The sequence below is a fragment of the Conger conger genome, chromosome 1, assembly GCF_963514075.1.
Source record: "Conger conger chromosome 1, fConCon1.1, whole genome shotgun sequence".
In the NCBI taxonomy this organism is placed as follows: domain Eukaryota; kingdom Metazoa; phylum Chordata; class Actinopteri; order Anguilliformes; family Congridae; genus Conger; species Conger conger.
This window is the reverse complement of record NC_083760.1, coordinates 10,903,940-10,929,636: the sequence shown is the minus strand read 5'-3', so window position 1 is coordinate 10,929,636 and position 25,697 is coordinate 10,903,940. Positions and strand designations below refer to the sequence as shown.

General features: G+C 47.8%; 1 protein-coding gene across 4 annotated transcripts in view; it reads left to right on the top strand.

Annotated features, from left to right (window-relative positions):
* The window catches only part of slc8a3 (solute carrier family 8 member 3), a 103,631-nt gene extending 80,151 nt beyond the window's left edge, over positions 1 to 23,480 (top strand). For 3 of the 4 annotated variants that reach the window (XM_061242632.1, XM_061242644.1, XM_061242637.1), the window contains exons 4-8: positions 17,100 to 17,117; positions 19,182 to 19,306; positions 19,598 to 19,697; positions 20,664 to 20,936; positions 23,008 to 23,480. In XM_061242632.1, the coding sequence (XP_061098616.1) occupies positions 17,100 to 17,117; positions 19,182 to 19,306; positions 19,598 to 19,697; positions 20,664 to 20,936; positions 23,008 to 23,384 (893 nt within the window). In that variant the 3' untranslated portion in view covers positions 23,385 to 23,480. The remainder of the gene's footprint in view (positions 1 to 17,099; positions 17,118 to 19,181; positions 19,307 to 19,597; positions 19,698 to 20,663; positions 20,937 to 23,007) is intronic. The other variant, XM_061242649.1, reaches the window with a different exon arrangement.
* The last annotated feature ends 2,217 nt before the right edge of the window (positions 23,481 to 25,697 follow it).

Below are 25,697 nucleotides of genomic sequence, written 5' to 3'. Positions count from 1 at the left end.
AGGTGACACCACTGCAGGGTGAAAGCGCAGGGTTCCGGAATCCCGAGGTGAAACCACTGCAGGGTTCCGGAACCCCGAGGTGACACCACTGCAGGGTGAAAGCACAGGGTTCCAGAATGCTGAGACTAGAAGGAGAGGGGGGTAAAAAAAGTGCCCACAAAGGTACAAAAGCTTGTCGCTGAGGTGGTACTTGTAATTCTACCCCTTGCCATTGGATTAATAATTTATTTGTTTGTAAAAAGGAACCTATTTCTCCACAAACAGGAACAGTGTTGCACCTCTCAGGGTACATTTGGGAAATGCAGCTCCGCCATGCCCTTATTCCTGAGAGTGTGGGGGCTTTCAGCTTCAGTGTTCTCCATGCTGGAGCTTTCCCTCCCGATCACGCCCCTCCTGTTCTTCTGTGGGTTTAACACGCTCATCACGACAGGGTTACGCCTCCCGTGTGCCATTGTGTCACTGGGGCGTGATTCTCTCTCTCTCACACGCACGTGCACACACAGACACACAGGCAGACATGCACACACGGACACGCACACGCAGACGTGCAGGCCCTAAACATAGCCCTGCGACATGGACTTAATGGCTTCCCAGTTGCTCCTCTTAATGTGTTTCCCGTGTTGCCGTGACATGGCGGCCGTGTACCCGTTTGAGAGCTGCGGGCGTGTCGCGGTCGACGTGCGTTTTATCTGCAATGGAGCGCAGTGCAGTGCAGTGCAGTGCAGTGCAGTGCGTCCAGCGGTCAGGCCCATATGCCGGGGCCCTGATACAGGGCTTCTCTGGAGCTGAGGTGTGCTTTTCACCCAGGGTTTGGGGACACGGGGAGCTGCGTCAGCAGGTTCCCCTCGTCTGAACCCTTTTCTGTTCCCTCCTGCGTTCTCTCCCTCTTTCTCAGACTCCTGCCGTTCTCGCACCGAATGCTGTTAGCGGGACGCTGACACTGGGAGTACTGGTGCTAGAGTACACCTCTTTGTTTTCACCAGCAACCAAATCTACAGATAGGCTAAAAAAAAAGCTTATCAAATAAAAGGTACCAAATTAAGATTAAGATTATGAAATTCTTTTTTTTTTTTTTTTTACTTGTTTGGAAACAGCAGCTGCTTAAATCACTTAAAGGTTGCCTGTTAAGGTATACAGGAAGATGGAGCTGTCTCTTCCTGGACCAGCAGTGTGGTTTTGAATCCGGATTGTACCCCTGGTTGACTGTGGCCGGTAGCCCCAGCAGGGTGACACCCGGCAGGCTCTAGCGTCACTCAGAGATGGGAGGGTCTTAGTCCGCTTCCCATTGTGCACTGGCACCCCCTACTGGTCATTCAGAGACCCACAAGTTCACCTGTTGCGCCGCGCAAGAAGTGTCTTCCTCTGACTCATGTCTGTGCGGGCGGCGGTTTGTGAACTGCAGCGTGACGTTGCGTGTTTCAGAAGTCAGCGCGCGCTTCTCTCTGCTCTCTCTACTCGACAGCGGAGGTTGCGATGAGCGTTGCAGTGTGAGCATTTCAAGTTACAAGTTGGGGTGAAAAAGGGTAAAAACACTAAAGCAACATCGTTTGTACTTTCCTGTTAATGGACTCTCCTCTCATGGCGATGAGCTCTCCCCATGTTATAGACTGATGAACTCATAATTCATACAGGGATCTCTTGGTTGTTCCTCAGCAGCTCAAATCCGAAAATGTCTACCGCCTCCGCGTCTCGTCCTCAGAATCTCCCACCTCAGTAAACCCAAATCCCTCCTTTACCTCAAAGTGAAAGAGTCGAGGACCGGAGCTATTTTGATGAATATCGCATAACCGCGCTCGTAAAAACCCAGCGCTTCCCGCTTCCTGTTAGCACAAACGTAGCGGCCGTTGTGCATGGCCTCTACGTTTATCTGTCCGCGGCCGGAGTAAATCACCGGCCTGTTATTCCGTACTTTGTTTCACAGTCGCCCTTATTCATGATTCAACAGTTGGAACGCCGGGATTTAGTGCCGCAGCGTTCCTCCCGGGAAACTTAATTTTCCTCTTAAGAAAGCCGGCTCTCCCTGCCTGGAAGCCTGACATATTTATCTCTCATATTTGCTGACCAACAGGGATTTATATTCCTTTTGTTCTCATATCTTTCTTTTTGACACTGTTTATCTAGACCCGCCCCCCCCCCCCAAAAAAAAAAAAGCTTTTGAAAAGACTCTTCAACCCCGCATAACAGATGTATTCTAATTTCTGCTATGACAGGTTTTAAATACCAGAGCTGTAAAGAGCCTAGTGCCTGTTTGACCTGATGCAGAATTTACTCCAGCAATGCATAATGCCACACAGACGCACACACATACACGTATGCACACACACACACAGATGCACATACACACACACACAAACACACCACACACATATGCACACACACACAGGCTGACAGACATACACAGACACACACACACACACATTTTTGCTCTGACAGGTTTTAAATATCAGAGCTGTAAAGAGCCAAGTGCCTGGTTGACCTGATACAGAATTTATTCCACTAATGCAAAATGCTTTTCTGGGCACACACAGACGCACACACACACGGACTGGCAGACATACAGTACACACACACATGTACACACAGACTGGCAGACATACAGTACACATATATACACACAGACACACAAGAGCACATGCACACCCAGACACACACATAATCACACACGCAGACGCCCATGCACACACACATACACACAAACACACATACACACACACACACACACAGATGCACATACATACACACACACAAACACACCACACACATATGCACATACACACACACGCACGCAGATGCACACTCACACACACACATACAAACAGTCGCACACCCACGCACAGGGGCACACATACACAGTTCTATTTATTCAGCCCCTGGGGGGGGGCAGCCTGTTCCCCTGGGCAGTGGCACTTAATCCTAGGTCTGGAAGATCTCCTAATGACTGTATTGAATCAATTAGCTGCCTAATTGGTCTGAAATAAAGACACAGTTTCCTCATCATCACCCATTAATGATGTCACTGTAGGGTCTGGTTACCGCGGACCGGCGTGAGCTGTTTGTGTGCCTCAGCCGCGCAATCCAATATGGCCGCCTGCGCCCCTGTCCGTGGTGCACCTGCACCCGCCACGTGCCGTGAGTTATATCTCCAGCTGGACCTCTCTGCCCCCTCCTGCCTATAATCGTGTTTGTCTGTAAATAACGTCGCAGTAATGCGGCCCACCTCCTGCGCGGTGGCTTGCCAGCTTATAATGGAAAACCTGATATTTCTTCTTTTGCCTTTTTTTTTCCCGTGTGTGGGAGAGATCTGAGAGAGGCGCAGCTGACTGCACACAGGGAGGAGGGAGTCGGGAGCTGCCGGGTGGCTCGTCCTATTAAGGCGCTTCACGCAGGACGGCCGCCGCCGGCTGGCATCAAACCCGGATTCTCCCGGTGCGGGTTGTTAGCGGCAACACCGCAGGGCGGCGCGTAATTGGCTGCAGCCACGCGGTGCTCGTCGGCACCCCCTGCCGGTCGCTCTGTTGACCTCGCGGTGGACTCGCTGGGGTTTGTACGCGAGTTGTTGTCTTCCTCTGACTCAGGTCTGAGCAAGCTTAATTCGCGGACCGCGGCGTGAGAAGAAGCAGCGGTTTGATATCACGCTGCAGAGGACAGCATGTTTTTTTTTTGTCTGTTGTTCAGTTTGTGTTTTTTTGTTTCCTCGGGTAAGCTGAAAAGTCTGTGAAAGAGACTTTTTCGCCTAGTTTGGAGTCAGCGCATAACGTACTTTACGCCGATTAATTCTGAATAGGCTGAATTGAATGAACTGGGTGTTCGTTAAGGTGGGATTGGAGCAGATTTATCGGACCTGAGGATACAAACAGACCAATGAGATCATCCCGTTATTGCTGTCTGGAAATTAATGTTTTCTTCAATCAGTACTGTCAGGTTAAAGCTTATTACAGATGGATCTTTTAAAATGACTTAAAGTGGCTTGTCTACAAAGTTGTGCAAAAGGCAAAAGGCAAAATAAAAATGTTGAATGCTAATGAATAAAAAATGCGTAAGATTCAAACTTAATCATTATTTTTTAGATTTGTTATGCTACAGTAAATTGACAGAAAGGGCGCATTGCATACCTGACTCCTAAACTTGCATCAGTTCTGGGGAGGCGGGGTGGGGGGGTAACTTCCTTTTCCGCTTCTCCGGTTAGTCGGAAATCTTCAAATCCCTCCCGTATTGTCTGCAGGCGCTCTGGGTTCGTACTGGGCTTATTTTCAAAGTGCGCAAAACTCCTCTCTGAATACAAACGGCTCAATTAATATTGAAATCCGGGAGGGATTACTTTAATATGTCAAGAGACTTCCCAAATTAGCCTCGCCTGAGTCAGATACGGCTCCCCACTCTGCAGACCAGCTTAAGTAAAGATTGTTACATAAACGTAAAATGGATGCTTTTAGTTTTGGCTAGGTGTTTCCGACTGACCTGTAGGTAATATACGGACCGGATCAGGGTGTATTCTTAGAGGAATTTGGATTGTCATGCACATTACAAAATTGTTTCACTGTTTTGTCATGGGCGGCGGCAGTGGGTAGCAGTACCGCCTCACAGCAAGGAGGTCCTGGGTTCGAATCCCGGTTGGCCAGGGCCTCTCTGTGTGGAGTTTGCATGGTTGCGTGGGTTTCCTCCGGGTACTCCGGTTTCCTCCCACAGTCCAAAGACATGCAGGTTAGGCTGATTGGAGAGTCTATGAGTGTGTGAGTGAATGGTGTGTGTGCCCTGCGATGGACTGGCAACCTGTCCAGGGTGTTTTCCTGCCTTTCGCCAAATGTATGCTGGGATAGGCTCCAGCCCCCCTGCGACCCTGTTCAGGATAAGCAGGTTAAGATAATGGATGGATGGATGTTTTGTCATGTGGGTCATGGAAGTTAGATGTCATGTGATATATTCAGGTACAAAACCCCAGAAATATAACGCACATTTTGCAGGGGTACACATGAATTGCCTCCATGAATATTGATGTTGCTTAGTTAGACAAAGTCATCTCCAAATTCAAAATGCTTTATCGCCCATGGATTATTACATAAATCGTAAAATTAGCTTCTGGTTTATATTGTTGCACAGTGTGAAGCACAATTATTGTTACGTACGTACAAAACTTTATCTGACAAATACAATTTTTTCATCAACATTAGGCTATTCAACAGCCAGAAAATACAGTACATACAGGCACACACACACTTCTGCTGTTTAGGGTAGATGGTAGAGATTACATTAATGATCATTACATTACCATGACATTACATTATTTATTTAACAGACACCCATACCCAGAGCGACTTACAGTGTAGAATAAATATAAATAAAGGCATTCAATTTATTAATATGAGCAATAGCCCCAGACCTTGCTAACAACAGTCCAGGATCAGCAAGTAAAGATGCAACATCACTAAAGCACTAGTGCAAATTAACTGTGCTAACCAAGAACTAAAGCATGAATGTTAAGTTCATACGAACATAAAACGTGAAACTAATAGATTTTTCCGTAAGCGGGAAATCTTGAAATGATAGCCCAACAGTAAAGGTCAAATGGAGAATCCGATCATCAAAATTTGAATCGGATTACTATTCTGCTGCTTACTGGCAGAGATCTGGCAGTTGAACGCAGCCAACTGACAACCTTTGCCAGTTTTGTTTTGCGTTTTGCTGAATATTTGCCAAACCAAGACCTCAAAGCTACATTTGTGCTGACCCACCTTGGCCAATGGGCAACTGCTCCTTAAGCGAACGGAAGACGCTTTCAGCAGCAGACTTCAGTCAAGAGACCCGGGCTAATGGTACTCTGAACAACCTCAGTTCCATATGGTAATTAGATTCAGCAAATCAAGCATAACTAGGTATGTTTACCCTTTGAAATAGCATCGCTGCGAAAATGTATTTTACAAAGGCTCGTTCATGTATCGCTGGTTATATTCACACTAACAAATAAGCAAACAAACATAAATTAACATCTGGTGCAGTTGGCATAATTCACCTCAGACTTGCTGCTGTGGTTTTGCCGATGAAAGATGAAAAAAGTACCGGGGTTTCCTCCATTTTAAAGATGTTGTGGAGTCAGTTGCACTTGAGCTGTAAGTGAGAATGCATTTGCTTAGTCCAAGCTGAGTAATTTAATACTATTGTCTTCTACCGAGAGATGGGGACTGTCTATACTGATGCTAGAATGCTCATTTGTCCTGACAATTGCAGTGCATTGAGTTTCCACTTTTTGACTTGACGTACCAGGGCACAAATAGCGAGGGAAGGTATCTATTTTTTATTTGCCAGGCTCCTACAAAAATGAAATGTCTTTAAACCAAACGTTGAAATAATGTCAATATCCCTTTTCAGGACTTCATAGCGGCAAACTTTAATGGTAAACCTTGCGGCTTTATGCTGCAGCCAATATGCCTCTATTAGGCACAGTGGAGATGGCAGTGTCACTGAATGTAGCTATCCCACAAACCTCGTCATGTTTATCAGTACAACGTTAGCTGTGATCTTTTAGTTTAGTAGCTAACAAGAGGAAAAGTACAAAAAGACGGCATATTTAAGCTAGTATGAGCTAACTAGCTAAGCATTATCTAAAGAGGTGATAGAACTTTAAGTCTCAAAATAAGACTAAAATACTTTTTACTATACTTTTTTGGGTTTTGCAGTGTGTTAAATTGTATACATTTTACATTTTGTCTTGGCATATAACTAACAGGAGTGCTTTGCATTTCTAAGTTTGCCTACTGGGCATAGTAAAGTCTTGCGTGACTCCTAACTTATTTCCCTTCGTTTGATTCTAACCAAGCCAAACGCATTGACCTTGCATTACCTAATGGCTTTGAGTCTGTTCATATTTTACAGTAATCTGATTGTAGCTTCAGTATTTTTTTATCTGAACATGAGTTTAAAGGGTCCAGCCAACGAGATTATTTTAGACCTTGAAATGTCCTAGTGATGGATGACAAGTGTGTGCTGACATCTTCTCTTGGGCTTATTGAGCAGCCCTCCGCTTCAGCTGTTGCCAAAGCCACCATTTTAAGTTAGGGGTATTCTAAATGATGAACATTGAACAAATTAGTGGTATAATTTAGGCCGTTTAAAGAATTAGAGCCGTCCTTTGCGACAATGTTGTAAGAATACAACGTAGCTCTGTACTTATTGACGTAGGCTGTGAATTCGGGGCTAGCTGCCTGTACCCAGTCCGTGACATTGACTCAAATCTCTGGTGTTGCAATCATCGCCCGCCATGTGAAGGCTCGTAATCACCGTGGTAACATGTGCTGAATTACTGTTCTTACCCGGCCTCTAATGATGATAACGGGTTATTCCAATGCCGCGCAGAAATTGGCTTGGCATGGAATGAAGACGTCCGGGCAAAGTGTGAATCGCCATGGCAACATGATTAAAAAATTTTTTTTTTTATTAGTTACTTAAATGAAAGGGAAAATAAAATAAAATGGAACCTCACACTGAGAGTGTGGACACAGTCGCGGCTCCTTGAGGTTTGTGTTCCTGATGCGTGTTGAGGGGCGTTATAAATAACCCAGTCTGCGTCAGGGACAACTGGGGGAGGAATCCTTCAGTTGGGTCATGCTTGTTTTTGTCCCCCCCACCCCCCGCCCCACTAACTATCACCCAACCCCCCCTGCTCTACACTAGACTGCAAAAAATATATATAATTTACCACAGAGGTGCAAAGAATTTCATGGTATGTGCGTTGAAAGGGTCATACGGTGGCACACACACACACACGCACACGCACACATGTTGGGGACAGCTTTAATTGAAGAGTGATTTATTTGCACATAGTGGTGTTGCATTTCGCCAATGTGGCTGAAAGCTAATTTAATGCAGGTTCAGTGACTGTTGACAGTAAATGCCTGATTCATGGGCACCACCCGAAGGGCTGACCCCTGATGAGAGTGGTCCACCAGAGCCATGGTTCCCTCCATGTCATATACACTCAGGGAGGGAGTGCGTGTGGGTGCGTTTAGGGGTGTGACCCGGAAGTACATCGTGCCACAACCACCCCTGCTGTGTGAGGTGTGCTGCCCTGGAGAGCTGTGATTGGCCAGGGGGGGGTGGTGCTGCGTCTCGCCCAGGTCATAGGGGGCTGAAACTTTACACACTCAGAAATAAAGGTATGAAAAGTGCCTAAAAAGCTACAAATGTGTGTTGCTTGGGTGGTATCCTATAGATACATCACAAATTATACCCCTGGCCAAATAAAATTGAAAAAGCGATAAATAATTGACGTTTTTTCTTGGAAAACATACTCATGTGTACCCAAAGACAACATTACTGTACTTCCAGGGTACATTGGGGGAAATTTGATCCTCGAAGAGCAGAAATGAACCTCCACTGTCCCTCTATTCGCGAGCGTAGGGTCCAGGAGGCCCGCATCAGAAGGGCAGCTGACACGTCTGCCAAAATCTCCCTTCGCGGAGATAGCAGAGTAGCAGTACAGTACAAATTACACCAGCCAGACGCGGTCCCGCCCACCCCCCATCTGCTCCGCGCCCACGCTCCGCGCCGGGACGGGGTGTCACAGCAAATATAACGGACGGAGTGCGGAGGGACGCAGACAGGGGGGGGCCACAGCGGAGGGACATGACCGTCACTGAGCCAATGACAGGGGCCCGGCTGACGTCACGGCCCCGTTGAACACGCGCGGAACGCTGCGCGGAGATTGTTGTCTGGTTACCGTTTCCATGGAGGCGTGCTGTCAGGCGGGCCCGAGGTGTAATGGATTTAAATTGAACTGTTGAATTTCGAGCCTGGAGGAGCAGGGAGGGGAGGGGGGCGGGGGGGGGGGGGGGGGGAGAAGAGGGAGGGAGAGAGAGGGAGGGAGAAAAAGAGAAGGAGAAAGAAAGGGAGGGATGGAGAGATAGAGAGAGAAAAAGATGCAGGCAGAGAGGTACAGAGAGACAGGAAGAATTTGACAGTGTGTGGAGGGAGTGTGGGGAGTGAGAGAGAGACAGGGAGCGGGAGAATGAGAGAGAGGTAGAGGTAGAGGGGGAGGAGAGGAGTGTTTCTGCTGTGAAGGCCTCTCGCTGCTCGCGGATGAGCTCTGGAAGCGGTAATTGCTGATGAGAGCTGTGTGTGGGCTTCCTCACCCATACACTTACCGCACGTCCCCCCCTGCGTGCCTCGGCGCTCACACACACACCGCCCGCGAAAACGTGCTGCCGGGAGAGAGAGACAGCTCTCCAGGGCATCACGCCAACCCCCCCCTCCCCCCCACATCACCACCACCCTCCGTGATTAGCATCCATACCAGACTCATTTCTCCAGTGTCTCTCTTCCCCCTCTTTGGCACACCTGTGCGACTGCCCTCGTGCCGGCTCTGAGCGATGGCCCTCGGCGATAACCCTCAGCCCTCATGTTGTTTCTCCCCTTGCGTTGAAGAGCGCGCATCCTGCGTTGGCCATTTAGCAATGAACTCTGGGTAAATACCTCGCCACTGACATTGTAAGGCACGTGAGGTGGCTCAGGGCTGGTGTGATTAACCCTTTGTATATTGTTTTTTTACATTTTTTTATGTTAAAGTGTTCTAGAACTCCGCTGCTTTCAATCACCAGTAGTGATTGTGACGTCAGCCTCGGAATTTCTGAACACGGGAACATTCTAATCACACGTTTATGACCTCACACCTTAAAGGGTTAACCTCGTGCAGACGGAACGGAGATCTCACCGGAGGTGTTAAAATGGTCGCCTGGAACAGTGGCATATGGACCCATTTTCAGAGGTGAGGGGGGTGGTTTTGGCAAAGACCACGAGGCCCACGGCTTCCTCAGCAGTGACCTGGAGGTCAGACAGCTGGAACAGAGGGTCCTACCATAAGCACTGAGGCATGCCCAAACCCTGGAGAAGGTTCTTTTTAATAACTCACTCACCTGGAGAAATCTCAGTCTCATACACAAAGAAAAACCTTGTTCACTTCAAAACAAGAATAGAATATAAATATATATTAATTCTCTTATTATTTTTATGTTTTGATTTTGTTGAATCATCAAGAAATATTACATTATTGACTATTCATTCTAGTAGATAGGTGTGCATAATAACACAATTGTGTCAATTTTTATTATTACATAGTTGCCCAAGATATTTACCCCCCCATTCGCAAGTCCAGTTCGGCAGCAGTTGAACACGGACGGTCGTCTCGTGCAATTGGGAGGGCTTTTTTCCCAGACTGAACACCTTTAAATCCTGTGACGCATTATTCATTATTACAGTATCCCGTTCCATAGACGTTCCGCGCCGAGCTCAATTATCACCCCTCTTTACAGCACGGGGCGTCCCGCTGCCAGAGACATAGATAACGGGCAAACATGAAATCAATAACATTCTCACACGGGACAACCCCACATACATCATACACACTTCGCCTCCGCTTCAGCCTCTTTCAAATACAGTTTCCTAATGACGACCAATAGGCTTTAACCGGAGTGCGATTAGCCTTCTGCTCTGACAGCTGCTGATGTCTGCGTTTTTTTCTTCTTCTTTTTTTTATCACCCATGCATAATGTAGATATTCGAATAGCCGTAAAACACGCATCTGACAAACAGTTCGGAATGTAAGTTTGGATCGCCTACGAAATACGGTCAAGGCGCTTTTTTTATCAAGCCGCACTGTAAATCTTGGGCATGAAAATAACGTATTTCAGGTACATTCTGGAGTTGACTCATTTCCCTCTAAGGGTTCATATCAATATCTGATAGAGCTGATTTAACATCTCTGTTGTGCGCCTGTATTATGTACAAAGAAATACAGAAACCTAGTGCAAACGAGCACTGAACGACCCTGAATAAAGACAATGTAAGAGGCACAATCATAAAGATGGTAAAGGCATAAGAATGAAAATGATCAGCAAATGTGATTACATGAAATTAATATAATTATTTGATACAATCACTAATGGAAGTTATAATTGCATTATTTGCGTCACGTTCGCATTGTGTGTGTAAGCTGAGAAGTTCTGGGAGACACAGGAAGCAGCGTTTCCTGGTCCTCCTTCCTGTCATCTCAAATTCGGAAGAACTCGATGCCGGGGCGATGAAGGACGATGTTATATTGTGATCCCGTCCACATGAAAATACTGTGTTTGCTCCAGTGTCTGAATCACTCTGTGTAAGTGTGCTATAGAATGAGAGGTCACTGCAGTGTTGCAATGCAGAAGGAATCTTTCCTCCGGGTACTCCGGTTTCCTCCCGCAGTCCAAAGACATGCAGGTCAGGCTGACTGGAGAGTCTGGTAGGTATGAGTGTGTGAGTGAATGGTGCGTGTGCCCTGCGGTGGACTGGCGACCTGTCCAGGGTGTATTCCTGCCTTTCGCCCAATGTATGCTGGGATAGGCTCCAGCCCCCCTGCGACCCTGTTCAGGATAGGCGGGTTAGGATAATGAATGAATGAATGGATGAATGAATTTGATGCAAAGGGACAGTAATGCTTTAAGCAGTGTATCACGCGAGATAAGAACAGAGTATATTTGAAACAATATTTCATTGAAACTCCGTGCAAATTTGTAACTCCATTGTCTCCATTAATAAAATTTTTAAAAAAAGCGTATTTCTGTAAATAGCAATAGTCCCTCATCTTCAGTCATGCATTTCAGTCAAGACTTACACATTTAATTTCCCTCGGAGATGGCCAACTGCATCTTGGAGTACCTGCACCTCTCGCTGAAATCTTGATAGCGTGATAGAGAGGGCTGTCAGCTCTGCTAGGAAAAGATAGATCGAGGAGAGGGAGAGAGAACGAGGCTCCGAGAGGCGGATTTTTTAATTCATTAGTGATGACTGACAGATTAATTTATAGGCCGAAACATGGCAGATTAAAAGCTACATATGTCAACAGACAGTGCGATTACGGAGATATCCAGATATGTAGGGGGTAAGGTAATAGCAGTGCCTGTGCTGTGGAGGCTGGGCCCCATGTTATCGTACCCTGGGCAGCCCGTCCGGCCCTGAGAGGGGTCTGCGCCGCTGTTGGCTTTGGCTACAGCGCAGGGTACGGAGAATGGCGCGGAAGACAAAGGCGGTGCTTCTGGAAAAAATAAAATGAAATAAAACATGGCGTTCTTGCCAAACACTCAATTAGTCACAGGAACAAAGGCGGCCTACCCATGATGCCCCTCCGCCTCGGTCGACGGTCGTCATGGCGCTCTGCGGCTCTCTCCGACGCCGGCCTTTGCCCTCTGTGTGAGACGCTCTTCAGCGGAGACCTGACCTCAGGCTGGGGTTACAGGGGCAGCGCAGTCCATGCAGATGGTCCTGTGCCTCACCTGTGTGTGTGTGTGTGTGTGTGTGTTTGTGTTTGAGTTTACGTGTGTGCATGTGTGTGTGTGTTTTTGTGTTTGTGAGTATGTATGTGTGTGTGTGCTTTTGTGTTTGTGTGTATTTGTGTGTGTGTGTGTATGTATGTTTGTGTGTGTGTGTGTGTATGTGTGTGCGTGTGTGTATGTGTGTGCGTGTGTGTGTGTGTGTGTATGTGTGCGCGTGTTTACAGCAGGTTGTTTTGTGGAGTGTGACTCATTGTCCTGGTCTGTGAAGGGACGGGACTTGGATGAGTGAGAGGAGATAAACAGGCCGCCTCCTGTTCCCTCAAACTCCCCTCTTCACATTCCATCCACACACAGTGGCTCCTGGCATAGAAACCCCCCCAAAGAAACCATAAAACCTGGCAACCAGCAACGACCAGCCACAACAGCAGTAATAACATTCATAACCACAATCAGGGTGCTAATGAGGACCAGAGACGACATGATAGAGGAGCGAGAGAGACCATGTGACTCCCATCCTCGCCGCGCAGAACAGCAGATTGAAAAATACTTTCTTTGTAATGAGACATATCTGATTAGTCTGCGAGAGCGAGCGCGCACCGCCGATGATTATCGTTAGCATTGAAATCCCTCTCCAATTAGATCCCTTTGGTTAATTTCCTGCAGCGATTGTACCGTTGTACAAATGAAAGCCCTGTAGATTTGGTGGGGGGGATATCTCGGAGGGAGAGACATCCGTTAAAATTAGGCGGCGTGTCTGTCTGGTCGGCGCTCTTGGTGGCGCGTGGAGGATGACATATTGTTATTGCGAGGCTGCCGATGGACGAACGTTATCCTCACAGCTGCGTTTTAAATCAGCGCCGGTTTCCGAGCAGCACGGCTTAAATAGTAATAATCGTAACCAAGCGAGTGGGCCGCGGCAATTAATGCCGCTTTTCTAATGATGATTAACGGGACGATTTGCGTGATTTAGAAGGTCTGAAAACTTGTATTGTTGTGGGTGGGACGTGGGATTGAAACGGTTACCCTTTTGTCGTGGCGAGGGTATTTTGAACGATGGTCCATGTTAGCAAATGAATGATTGCTTATAGAATATAACCCGTTTTCCATTTTGTTTTGACATTGGCACTTGCTTTGGGCTCAGTTGGATGTCAGTTGTCTACTTTCACCAAATGGCGATCAGAGATAGTTTATACTTCTTCCTGAATATTTGGGACAAGGCTGGTGCAGGCTGGAGCCAATGCCAGCTCAGCTGGGAATTGATGATCACTGTTGTGTTCTGTTCAGTTTCACCAAGGGGTGGCATTGGATGTCACTTGGAATGCCGGAGTCTGTCCGGACTTATATGGTGTCTGAGCTTTCTTCAACAGTCCAAGGCACCAGGCTGTGTGTGTGTGTGTGTGTGTGTGTGTGTGTGTGTGTGTGCGCGCGTGTGCATGCGTGCACGTGTGTACGTGCGTGTGTGTTCATGCGTGCACGTGTGCCTGCGTGTGTGTGCGTGCATGCGCGCGTGCGTGTGTGTGTGCGTGCATGTGCGTGCGTGCATGTTTCTGTGTGCTTGTGTGTGCATGTGTGTGTGCATGCAATCATGCGTGTGTACGTGCGTGCGTGTGCGTGTGTGTGTGTGTGAGTGACAGCTGCTGGGCTAAACACTCAGTCAGTCATGTAGGGTCACCGCCATCCCTGGGCCTCAAGTAAAGAAAATTGACAGATGTTGTGATTGTACAGTATTGTCATTTATGTGGCTCCACGATTGTGTCTGCCAGCCCCCCCCCCCCCCCCCCCCATCCCCATGATTGTGTTCGCCCTCCCCCTCCTCATAACCTCAAACCAACCCCCTGCAAAAGTGACTTTTACAAGCATTTTAGAGTTGTAGTAAGACTTAAGTTTTTTTTTCTCTCTCTCTCAAGTAGAAAATGTGAGCTTGTTTTAAGTTATTGTTTGATTTTTTTTATTGTTTGAACTTTTTAAAAATTTTATTCCATTGGCAAATCTTGTGATGAGATTTGCTTGACAAGTGGAATTTTTTGATTCCATTGGCAAAACAATGAGCCAAACTGTCTTACCCCATTGGTAATATTTTCATCTTGTTTAGCCAAAAAGTAAAATAAATTAGATTAGACTAAAATAATTGTTTTGGGGGTTTTGCGGTGCCCCCTCTGGTCCGTGATCGGTGTTTTGTCCAGCGATGGAAGCGTCCTCGACTCTCCCTTCCTGTAATTATCGCCCTCGGTTTTTACCGCCAACATCGACCGAATCAACGTATTCACACACCTTTTCAGCTCTGACCTCTGACCTCTGCTTGCATACCAGCAGAAGGCCAGGGACCGTGACATCATCAGGCTGAGCCACCAACGGTCGGCACGGCAATAAAAGATCACGGAAAAGTCACCCAGAACCTAAAATAACAGAGACAGATTTGTATATTTATTGTATACATTCATACACAGTATATGTACATGTGTACAGACCTGGGGCCCTCAACTGTCATTGGTCTCTCTCTCTCTCTCTCTCTCTCTCTCTCTCTCTCTCTCTCTCTCTTTCTCTTTCTCTCCACTCGTGCCGATTCCCTTCATCTAATCATCTGCTTCGCTGGTGGAGTTTAACACCCCTCTCCCGCCCTCTCGCACCCTGTCCTATCCCCCCCCCGCCCCCCCCTCTCTCCTCGATGTTGCGTGGTTGAGACTCCCACTTGATTGAGGACACAGAGACGCTTATCTTCCTGACACCTGGTTTTTGCCCATTAAGCATACCCAATTAGATCAGATAATGAGATAATGGCTTAATCCACTTAACGTCTTTAATGACCGGAAACATTTTAGACTATTAAACAAAAGCAAGAACCGGAGGTTTGCCTTAATTTGGTACTCCCCCTCCCTGTGGTGCGGAATCCAGTCCGTGTTTTAGAGATGGCCGTCTGTTCTACAAAAGGAGTTCAGTCCGTGTTTCAGACATGGCCCTCTGTTCTACAAAAGGGGTCCAGTCCGTGTTTTAGACATGGCCCTCTGTTCTACAAAAGGAGTCCAGTCCGTGTTTTAGACATGGCCGTCTATTCTACAAAAGGAGTCAAGTCCATGTTTTAGACATGGCCCTCTGTTCTACAAAAGGAGTCCAGTCCATGTTTTAGACATGGCCCTCTGTTCTACAAACGGGGTCCAGTCCATGTTTTAGACATGGCCCTCTGTTCTACAAACGGGGTCCAGTCCATGTTTTAGACATGGCCCTCTGTTCTACAAAAGGAGTCCAGTCCATGTTTTAGACATGGCCCTCTGTTCTACAAACGGGGTCCAGTCCATGTTTTAGACATGGCCCTCTGTTCTACAAACGGGGTCCAGTCCATGTTTTAGACATGGCCCTTATCCCAAGGACCAGGCTTAGCTTGTTGAACTGTGTGAATGAGCTGATGTGTCACAGGCTGTGTTTGAAACCGCACACTAGCATACGACTCATACTAAATTTCAGGCTGATTTCCATTGAAATGTTACGAGCAGTATGCTAAGTATGCTAAGTGGTTTCAAACGAAGCCAATGCATCATGTAACATAGTGCTAGAGTGTTGCATTCTGGATCCTGATTCTGATTGGGTGGATCGGGATCACATGATCCCACCTGACTCCAGATACTGGGACATAGGTAGATGTTAGTGTGGGCTCTGTGGGTGTCACACTAATAGAAAACATCATATTTGTTGTTTCTAAACACATTTTTAATTGATGCATTGCATGCCAGTTAAAACTGATGAGTAATTTATAAATTAAAAAAAACAGATGGCTTCAGCTTTCTGCATAACTTTGCAAATACACATAGCAGAACGGTAAGCCACGTACAGTAGAAACAGAGATTAGTGGTATTAAAAGTTAAACCAGACATTTGTAAGTTTGTTGGATTCCATATAATTTTCAAAAATCGTACAAAGGACATTTGATGAAAGAACCACCATATGCCAGTACAGCCACAGTTCCTCTGTATAATGGAATTTCATGCATTTGGAAAAATTGCTGATTATCAATCATTTCAAGGCAAGACGTGAAACATTGTCATTGTGTTGTGATTATATCCGGATTACACTGTGACCCCAGTATTGTAATACTGATCGTATTACGAGAGTTATGCCAAGTGATCCCTCATTAGTCGAACATAGTGCTCCTAATTCAAAAAAAGGCTTACAAAGCATTTTCTGCGAAAGACAAAATGGGTGTGCGGTCCATAGTTATCAAAAGGATGGGTTTTTCACTCTGGTTTTCACAACACTCCTTCTGAGACCGTACTTTCAGTGTGTCCTGCTGGCTCTGGTATGCCCCCCCCCCCCCCCCCCCCCCCCCCCTCCTCAATCTCGCCATGGAATCCCCAGGTTCAAAGACAGCTTCCTGGAATCCTAAACAGCCAATCAGTATCCAGCAGTGGACCGCTGCAGAGTCTGACTGCTGACGATGATCGGCTCTGATGTCATCTCATTGTTCTCTCTCTCTGTATGTACGACTGACTTTTCTTTTTTCTTTCTCATTCCTCCCCTCATCCTCCTCTTCGCTTTCCTCTGATCAACACTGCTCTGTCTTTCTCTCTCTCTCGCTCCGTCTCTCTCTTTCTGTCTGTCCGTCTGTCTCTCTCACTCTGTCTCTGTCTGTCACACTCTTTCTCTCTCTCCCTCTCTCTATCTCTCACTGTCTCTGTCATGCTCTTTCTCTCTCCCTCTCTCTGTCTATCTCTCTCACTCTGTCTCTGTCTGTTACACTCTCTATCTCTCCCTCCCTCCCTCTCTCTTTCTTTCTCTCCCTCCCTACCTCCTGCTCTCCTTTGTCTTTTTCCACAGCTCTGTTGTTAGCAGAAGGTAAGACACCATCTCTGCCGTCCTTCTCTTCTTCTCCTGGCCCTTCACATTGCATTGCATTCATTTTCTCTTTTTTTGTGAGGGTGGGGGTTGTTGGGGCGGGGCGGGTTGGGCACTTGCCTGTTGAGCACGGCGTGGTGTGGTCTCCCTTTTTACGTATCAGGTGTGCAGAGCTGCTCCAACGCTGCCCCTCAACGTACGATTGATTAACACCTTAATCTGTGGATCTATTCACAAGGAACGCGTGCGTTATGCTCTGCAGTCAAACACCAGGCACATGATCACAGAGATACAAACCTGCAGAATTTTCCGGGTTTTTCAGGATATTATCAGGATGTAAAAATGATGAAGGTTGGACTTGAAGATGGGCATCTTTCATACATGATAATGGGGTGCCTAAGGTGCATGACTGGGGCCCAGAAGGTTGGTGGTTCAAGCCCTGGTGTAGCCACGACACGATCCGCACAGCCCTTGAGCTTAACCCCACATTGCTCCAGGGAGGATTGTCCCCTGCTTAGTCTAACCAACTGTAAGTCACTTTGGATAAAAGCCTAAGCTAGATAACAACAAATTATTATTTATCATTACGTGCCAGAAGAAGGAAGAGCTACAGTCGTATGTAACGTGAATGAAATGACACGGATGTACAGTAATCGGAGAATGTGGAATAACTGTGTGCACATGTATGTGCGTGTGTGCACAGGTGGATGTAATATGTATGATAGTTAATGGGTGTGTAAATATTTGATAGCCTGCATCCAGTAGCCTGGAACGCAGTGTCTGTGGGGAGCGGTGGTGAGCAGGTGAAGCCCCCCCCCCACACACACACACACACACCCCAGGACATGACAGATTTATCTCCAAAACTGAAGTTAAAGAATAAGAGACGTTTATTCTTGACTCTCTTCCGGGTTTCTGATGACGCAGGCCAAACACGGGTTTGTTTGAGGTGTTGCTACAGTGAGAATCTCACCAGCATGCAGTGTGTGAAGATCTCCCCGTCTGAACTTTTGTGTGTTTTTTGGTTTGTTTTGGGTGTTTTTTTTTTTTTTTTTTTTTTTTTTTGCACAAGCATGCGAACGAGGCGCTAATTCCCACGTTTTGTAAACACGCCTGAGAGGACTACGGTTCCAGCGGGGGGAGCATCTGACGGCGGGGCGGACGAGATCGGTGGGGCCGGTGTACAAAGCTGCGCCTTCGTTATAACCACAGGATCAGAGGCTCACACTGAGCATGCTCAGATGGCAGAGAGACGCTTCACCAGTGGGGTTTTGTTCAGTGCCTCATAGTGGCTTCTGCACTGCCACCTAGTGGTGACAATGAGCCTTGCTCAACAATAACCTGACCTGCCCTATCACTGAAATCCATTTACTTCAGAACGCTCACTTAGTGCCACATATATTTTATATACTGACCAGATATTCTGCCTGTGTCTCTTTCTGTCCGTCCTTGTGCTGGAGGTGCTGTTTGAAGCAGTTCCAGCTCCTGTGAGATTGCCATGCCTGTGAATGTTCCTGGCGAACCTGCAGATCAGAACATCTCATCATTAGTAATGACAGAGACTGAATTTCTGCAGATAGCTGATTACTTGGTCAGCATGGCAGAGCTGATTATCAGGATAGTGCGAAGGTCATCTGTGGCAGAGTTGATTATCAGGCTAGTGTCTAGAGTATCTGTGGCAGAGCTGATACACAGAGTTGATGATCAAGCCATTGTGTAGAGTATCTGTGGAAGAGCTGATGCACAGAGTTGATTATCAGGCTAGTGTGTAGAGTATCTGTGGCAGAGCTGATGCACAGAGATGATTATCAGGCCAGTGTGTAGAGTATCTGTGGCAGAGCTGAGGCACAGAGTTGATGATCTAGCCAGTGTGTAGAGTATCTGTGGCAGAGCTGAGGCACAGAGTTGATGATCTAGCCAGTGTGTAGAGTATCTGTGGCAGAGCTGAGGCACAGAGTTGATGATCTAGCCAGTGTGTAGACTATCTGCGGCGGAGCTGATGCATGGGCCCGGCTGAGCTTCTTTCTGATTTATGAATTTGGCCTCTCTGTCTGTCCTTCGCAGACGTGCCAGACAGGAAGTTAACGGTGGAGGAGGAGGAAGCTAAGAGGATTGCAGAGATGGGCAAACCAGTGCTGGGAGAGCACTCCAAACTGGAGGTCATCATCGAGGAGTCCTACGAGTTCAAGGTGAGGAGTCAGCAGTGGAGACTCTTTATAAGTCCTCTGAAGTGTAATTGTCTGCACAGCAGAATATAATTTAAAAAATGTGTTCTGCTTATTCATATGTTTACTGTTGCTTCATTTTTTTGATGAAATCCTGAGTGTTAATGAAATCATGTTTGTCTGAAGTGTGTGTGAATATTTTTCTGTCATTTTGTGCTGTGATGACTGTGTGATCCGCAAACTCCCTGTTTGGTGATACAATCACGATGGAACAACCTCAGCGTTTCTTGTCTGTTTGTCTCTTCTCTCTCGCAGAACACAGTGGACAAGCTCATCAAGAAGACCAACCTGGCTCTGGTGGTGGGCACCAACTCCTGGAGGGAGCAGTTCATGGAGGCCATTACAGTCAGTGCAGGTATGAACCGGCAGTGCACTTTCTGGACAGCAGGGGGCAGCAGTCCGCCAAGGTTTCCCTGCATCAGGCCTCGCAAAGAAGGAAGTAATAACGGTGCATGATGTCATAACGGTAATAATGGATCGTTTTCGGCGCTCCTGCTCCTCCTGAAAGACTTTCAGCCGTCGTCCATTTGTGCTTTCTGCGCTACGGAGCTCCTGGAACACTAGCTTCCTTTCGTGTGCTGAAATATTAAATAAAATGGTGTATTTTATTTTTTATGAGCCCCGCTGAATTTTAAATCACATTACTCCTGACGGCAGTTGGCAGGGCTGCAGCTGGCTGCCCTAAGGTGGAAAATTCATGTGACCAGATAATATTTGGTGTCCTGTCAGGGTGTGTGCCTCTTTTTAAATTAGAATTGAGCTTTCCAAGAAAGGACAGATATTTGCTGGATGCTCTGTAAAATGTTGCGCTAATTCAGCCCTTACAGAGTTTATTTCAGCCCAATGTCATATCGTATGAACTCTGTTAGGGCTGAATGAACACTGGACATTTTACTGTGTACATTTCAGAGGAAAACTATTTTAGGGAAAGTTTAGTTTTGATTTAGAACAAAACTATTGTGGTTATTACTTTTGGTTGTTCAGAGTACCCAGAAATGTCACCTTTCACAGATTGTATCTCAGTCTCTTTGGGGCATGTTATCCTTCAGTATACTGTAAGGGTGAAGGGTTGTCATCATGTGTCATCTACAGGTGGAAAACAGAATAGTAATAATAATAATAATAATAATATTCTCTCTGTCTTCCCTGCTCATCCTGCTCAATTTCACCTTTATCACTCTATCGCTCTACACCTCCTCCCTCTTCCCTCAATCCTCTTCTCTGCGTCTCGCCCTCCGTCACCCCTCCCCACCTCTCTCTCTCTCTCTCTTCTTCTCTCCCTCTCTCTTGCTTTCCGCCATGCCCCCTCCCTTCCTGCCAGGAGACGAGGATGAGGAGGACTCGGGGGAAGAACGTCTGCCCTCCTGCTTCGACTACGTCATGCACTTCCTGACGGTGTTCTGGAAGGTCCTGTTCGCCTGCGTGCCGCCCACCGAGTACTGGAGCGGCTGGGCCTGCTTCACTGTGTCCATCATCATCATCGGCCTCCTGACGGCCGTCATCGGCGACCTGGCCTCCCACTTCGGCTGCACCATCGGCCTGAAGGACTCTGTCACCGCCGTGGTGTTCGTGGCCCTCGGCACCTCGGTCCCCGGTGAGTCTGCGAGAGTCCCTCCCTCCCTCCATCCCTCTGTCCCTCCCTTCCTCCCTCCCTACCTCCCTATCTCCCTCTGTCCCTCCCTTCCTCTCTCCCTACCTCCCTATCTCCCTCCCTCTGTCCATCCCTCCATCCCTCCCTCTGTCACTCCCTCTGTCCCTCCCTACCTCCCTATCTCCCTACCACCCTCTGTCCCTGCCTCTCTCTCTCCTTCCCTCCCTCCATCCCTCCCTCACTCTATCTCTCCCTACCTCCCTACCTCCCTCTGTCCCTCCCTCCATCCCTCCCTTCCTCCATCACTCCCTCCATCTCTCCCTCTGTCCCTACCTCTCTGTCTTCTGTCTGTCCCTACCTCCCTACCTTCCTCCCTCACTCTATCCTTACCTCCCTCCCTCACACTATCTCTCCCTACCTCCCTCTGTCCCTTCCTCCCTCACTCTATCTCTCCCTACCCCTCTTGCTCCCTCCCTCCCTCCCTCTATCTCTCCCTACCTCCCTCGCTCCTTCCCTCCCTCACTCTATCTCTCCCTACCTCCCTCCCTCTCTTGGGTCCCTCCCTACCTCCCTCACAAGAATTTAAATAATCTCTTTAGCATTGTGAACATTTGTACCAAGAACATTGGCACCCTTCAAAGAAATCTCAGTGAGTTCTACCTCCAGCAGACACTCTCCGAAAGTCACTGATGATTCCTAAGTCGTCCACTCTGAATTTCCCAGCTCCCATCAGGGAGATGCTTTCTGGTACCTCACCGCTGAACAAACCGGAGGAAAAACACATTTGTTCCAGAAGCAATCAGACTTTTAAATGAACACTGCCCAGGTCCCTTTTAAACACCGCTGCAGAGTACAAAGCAAGCTGCACTTTGCACTTTAAATTTGTGTCTGGTTTTTTTGTCTGCTGCCTGTACTGATGCAGTCTGAAGGTACTGAACGTTCTCTTGCATGTTATTTGCCCTTAAATTTCCCATGTGGAATAAAGAAATTTCTATTGTATCATATTGTCACCTGACTCCTCCAGCTACTGAGAAAGGCCAGTTTATAGACGTATGATTGGCCGGTGGATATCGATACAACGTCCCATTATCGCTCGACTTTGATTTTGAGCGCCGCCACTGAACGTGTAAACGATACGATAAGAACACATCGCCGCGCCGGACACAGGCCCAACTGCAAGCGCAAGATAAGGAAGCGAGTTGACGACACTTCGCCAAAGGGGAGAACGTTCTGTAATAAGGTTGTCATGACAACCGAGCCAGCCGTTGGGTCAAAGTTCAATTCTGCAGGAGAGTGAGCCGACTCCTCTAGCTGCTGAGATGCTCTTTATGCTCACGCGCGTGTATTTCACTGAGAAACACACAATAGAGAAACGCAGAAGTGAAATTTCATTATGGGGTATTCTCCAAACTCCCGGTAATGATGATGTCAGCGATTACCTGAGGGATCCATTTTGACACTTAAACTGGATGGGATGGGGGGATGGGGGGAGCCAGATTGGGCAGGGACACCTGGGAGCTCCCTGCTCTGTGCACTAAATACCGAGGGGTATTTGATGACTGTAATGAGTCAGGATCGTGGTTTGAGATCTATTTCTCTCTTGTTTCTGTCCTTACTCACCCTATTCTTCCTCCTCTCCTGTCCTTTCCTCCATCCCTTTCTGCATCCCTCGCTCTGTCCTTCTCTCTCCCTGTCTTCCCCCACTCTCTCCCTCTCTTCCTCTCTCCCACTCTCTCTCCCTGTCTCCCTCCTCCCTATCTCTCCCTCTCTCTTTCTCTCTCTCCCCTCTTTCTCCCCCCTTTCTCTCTCGCCCCGTCTCCCTCCTCCCTCTCTCTCCCCCTCTCCCTCTCCCTTTATCTGTCTCTCCCTTCTTTCTCCCCTCCCCTTTTCTCTCCCTCTGCCCTCCCTGTCTCTCCCTCTCTCTCCCCCCTCTCTCACTCTCTCCCTCTCTCTCCTCCCTCACTCTCTCCCTCTCTCCCTCCTCCCTCTCTCTCTCCCTCTCTCCCTCCTCCCTCACTCTCCCTCTCTCTCCCTCTCTCCCTCACTCTCTCTCTCCCTCTCTCTCTCTCCTCAGACACGTTCGCCAGCAAGGTGGCGGCGGTGCAGGACACGTACGCGGACGCCTCCATCGGCAACGTGACGGGCAGCAACGCGGTGAACGTGTTCCTGGGCATCGGCGTGGCGTGGTCGGTGGCCGCCATCTACTGGCAGATGCAGGGCAAGCCGTTCGTGGTGCCGGCCGGCTCCCTGGCCTTCTCCGTCACCCTCTTCACCATCTTCGCCTTCCTGGCGGTGTCGGTGCTGCTGTACCGCCGGCGGGCCCACATCGGCGGGGAGCTGGGCGGGCCCCGCGGACACAGACTGGCCACCAGCGCCTTCCTGTTCAGCCTCTGGCTGCTCTACATCCTCTTCTCCGGCCTGGAGGCCTATTGTCATATACAGGGCTTCTAGAGGCGTCCACAGACACAAAACACCAGTCCCAAGGTTCAAAGTACAACACAAGATATACAGCGAAAAAAAGGGTAGATTTTTTTCATTGTGGAATTTTTTCGGGGGTTGGAGGAGGGGGTGGGGGTGGGTGGGGGGGATGGTCGAGGGTTTAGACGGAAGGGTTGAGAACAGGGGGAGGAGAGGGGTGGGAGAGGAGGATAGAGCCTCTAAACCCAGCCTGCCTTCCTCCCTCCCTCCCTCCCTCCCTCTCTCCCTGAGAACACTCTTAAATTCCAAAGCCTACTCTTCAGAGTGGTGGAGCAGAGCTGGGTAGCAGGTGCAGGAGTGGGATGGCGGATGTTTCTGCCTTGCCGTGTCGGGGTGTGGCCTGGAGGCGGGTCGGGGCATGGCATGGCGGTGGGGGGGGGGGGGGGGGGATCTACTCAAACCCACGGGAGTTTGAAAGAAGAAAAATTGGTTACAAAAATGTGGGGTTAAAAATGGGTCTTGTCCGAGGAGAAAACAGTCCAAAACTCGAAAAAAGTTGGCGATATCAGAAGTCTATTTTTTTCTCAACATCTGACAAGAATGACTTTTTTAAAATGAAGTATTTTGGGAAAAAAAGGCAAAAAAAAAAACAACAAAAAGAGGTATCAAACAAAGAACTATTTTCTGAGCTGCATAAAGGATAAGAATAGTATTTCATCTGAAAACAACACACGACAAAATGGAAATATGCCGTCGAATGACAATTGAATGGACTTGGTTCATCGTCTTTAATTTTCGTTCTGTTTAGTTTCTCTAGGAACATTGCAGGGTTCTCGGAAGAGAGAAGAGGTCTCGGGCAAAATGTTACTCATCAAACAAATGACTAATAATACACGGGGAGAGAACGAAAAAAAAAAACGAACATTAACAAACTGCCCTGAACATTACTTCCTTTATATATCTATATATATTTCCATGATTTCTGTATATTTTGAATATTTGTTTCCGTGTGGTCATATACAACTTCGGTGATTGAGGGTTGCTGTGGCTTTGGGGGACGTGCCTGGGCTTATCTGTAGGGCAGGACGGGACGGGGGGGAAGGTGCACTCGTCCTCGAGAGGAGAGAGGCAGCGCGCATCCCCCTTCTGTATTTCTGAGAACTAAACTTCTCAGACAGCATCGCTTATTTACTCATTACTTTTTTCTCCTCTTCACAAAGGGAGTCGCGTCGGCTATTTATCGAGCGAGACGCCGTTTTTGACATTTTACATTCGCCGCAGAGGAGGATTCGGGAAGAACGACCGGTTTAGTGTGTGAAGGAGCGCTGCGCACGTTGACTCAGCGGGATACTTTATGAGTTTACGTCCAAAGTGGGCTTTTGCCAGCGCAGTTTGCGTCTGTACCCAGGCCGGCTGCACACACAGTTATATTTGTGGGGTTTGATTTTTAAATAGTAGTATGTACATCCATTCGTGTCCCTAAGACCGCTCCGTGGAGAACGCAGTGGATACTTAGATAAAATGCTGAGCTGGTCGTTGCAGCCACGGTCCCAGGTCGTGCGAGGGGGGTTGGGTGGGGTAGGTGAAGTGCAGCGTGGGTAAATTAGTTGGAAACAGGAGGCCGGGCAGTGACGGTAGGATGGAAAAGCCAAAGAGAAAATGGGGCACGAAAAAAGGCCAGGAAGATAAGCTCAGAGGGTGACCCTGAAGCTGCAGTGACACTCCGGCCCACAAGGGGGCGGTCTGTCCCCCGTGGTCCCTTTGACCTGGTTCCCGGCCGTCTTTTGGGAGCTCTGCTGTAAATACGTTCCCCCGGCCTTCCCTCTCAGAGCAGAAAGGAACTGGATGTCCCCCTTAGGGTGGGGATTACACCAGGTCATCGTCTTCAAAGTTTCTACTGACGTAGGTCTCGTGGGGGGGGGGGGGGGGATTAAAACCAAGGGAGGAGGAGGGTGAGGGGCTCACACAGTGGGACATATATGTACATATTTCAATATATGTGTTAACATACGAAAACAGCCATGTGAGTAAGAACAAATATGTGTGTGTGTGTGTGTGTGTGTGGATATGAATACCACGTCAGCATTTTTACCATAACCATAACCAAGTCCAGGTCTGTGTGCTTTTACGTAATGGAACAGTTGCCTCTTCACCCCTCCCTAATGGATGTCTTACAAAAAAAATGAGAAAAGGTATTTAAAATGTGTATCCAAGTGAAAACAAAAGGGCACCTTTGAAGCATTATTTTCTTAAGAAAACAAAACTATTAATATTTGTTATTGTTCAAGACGCCAGTCTTATCTTTTTTTGGGTGACTGAATTGTTCTATCTATTATTATTATTATT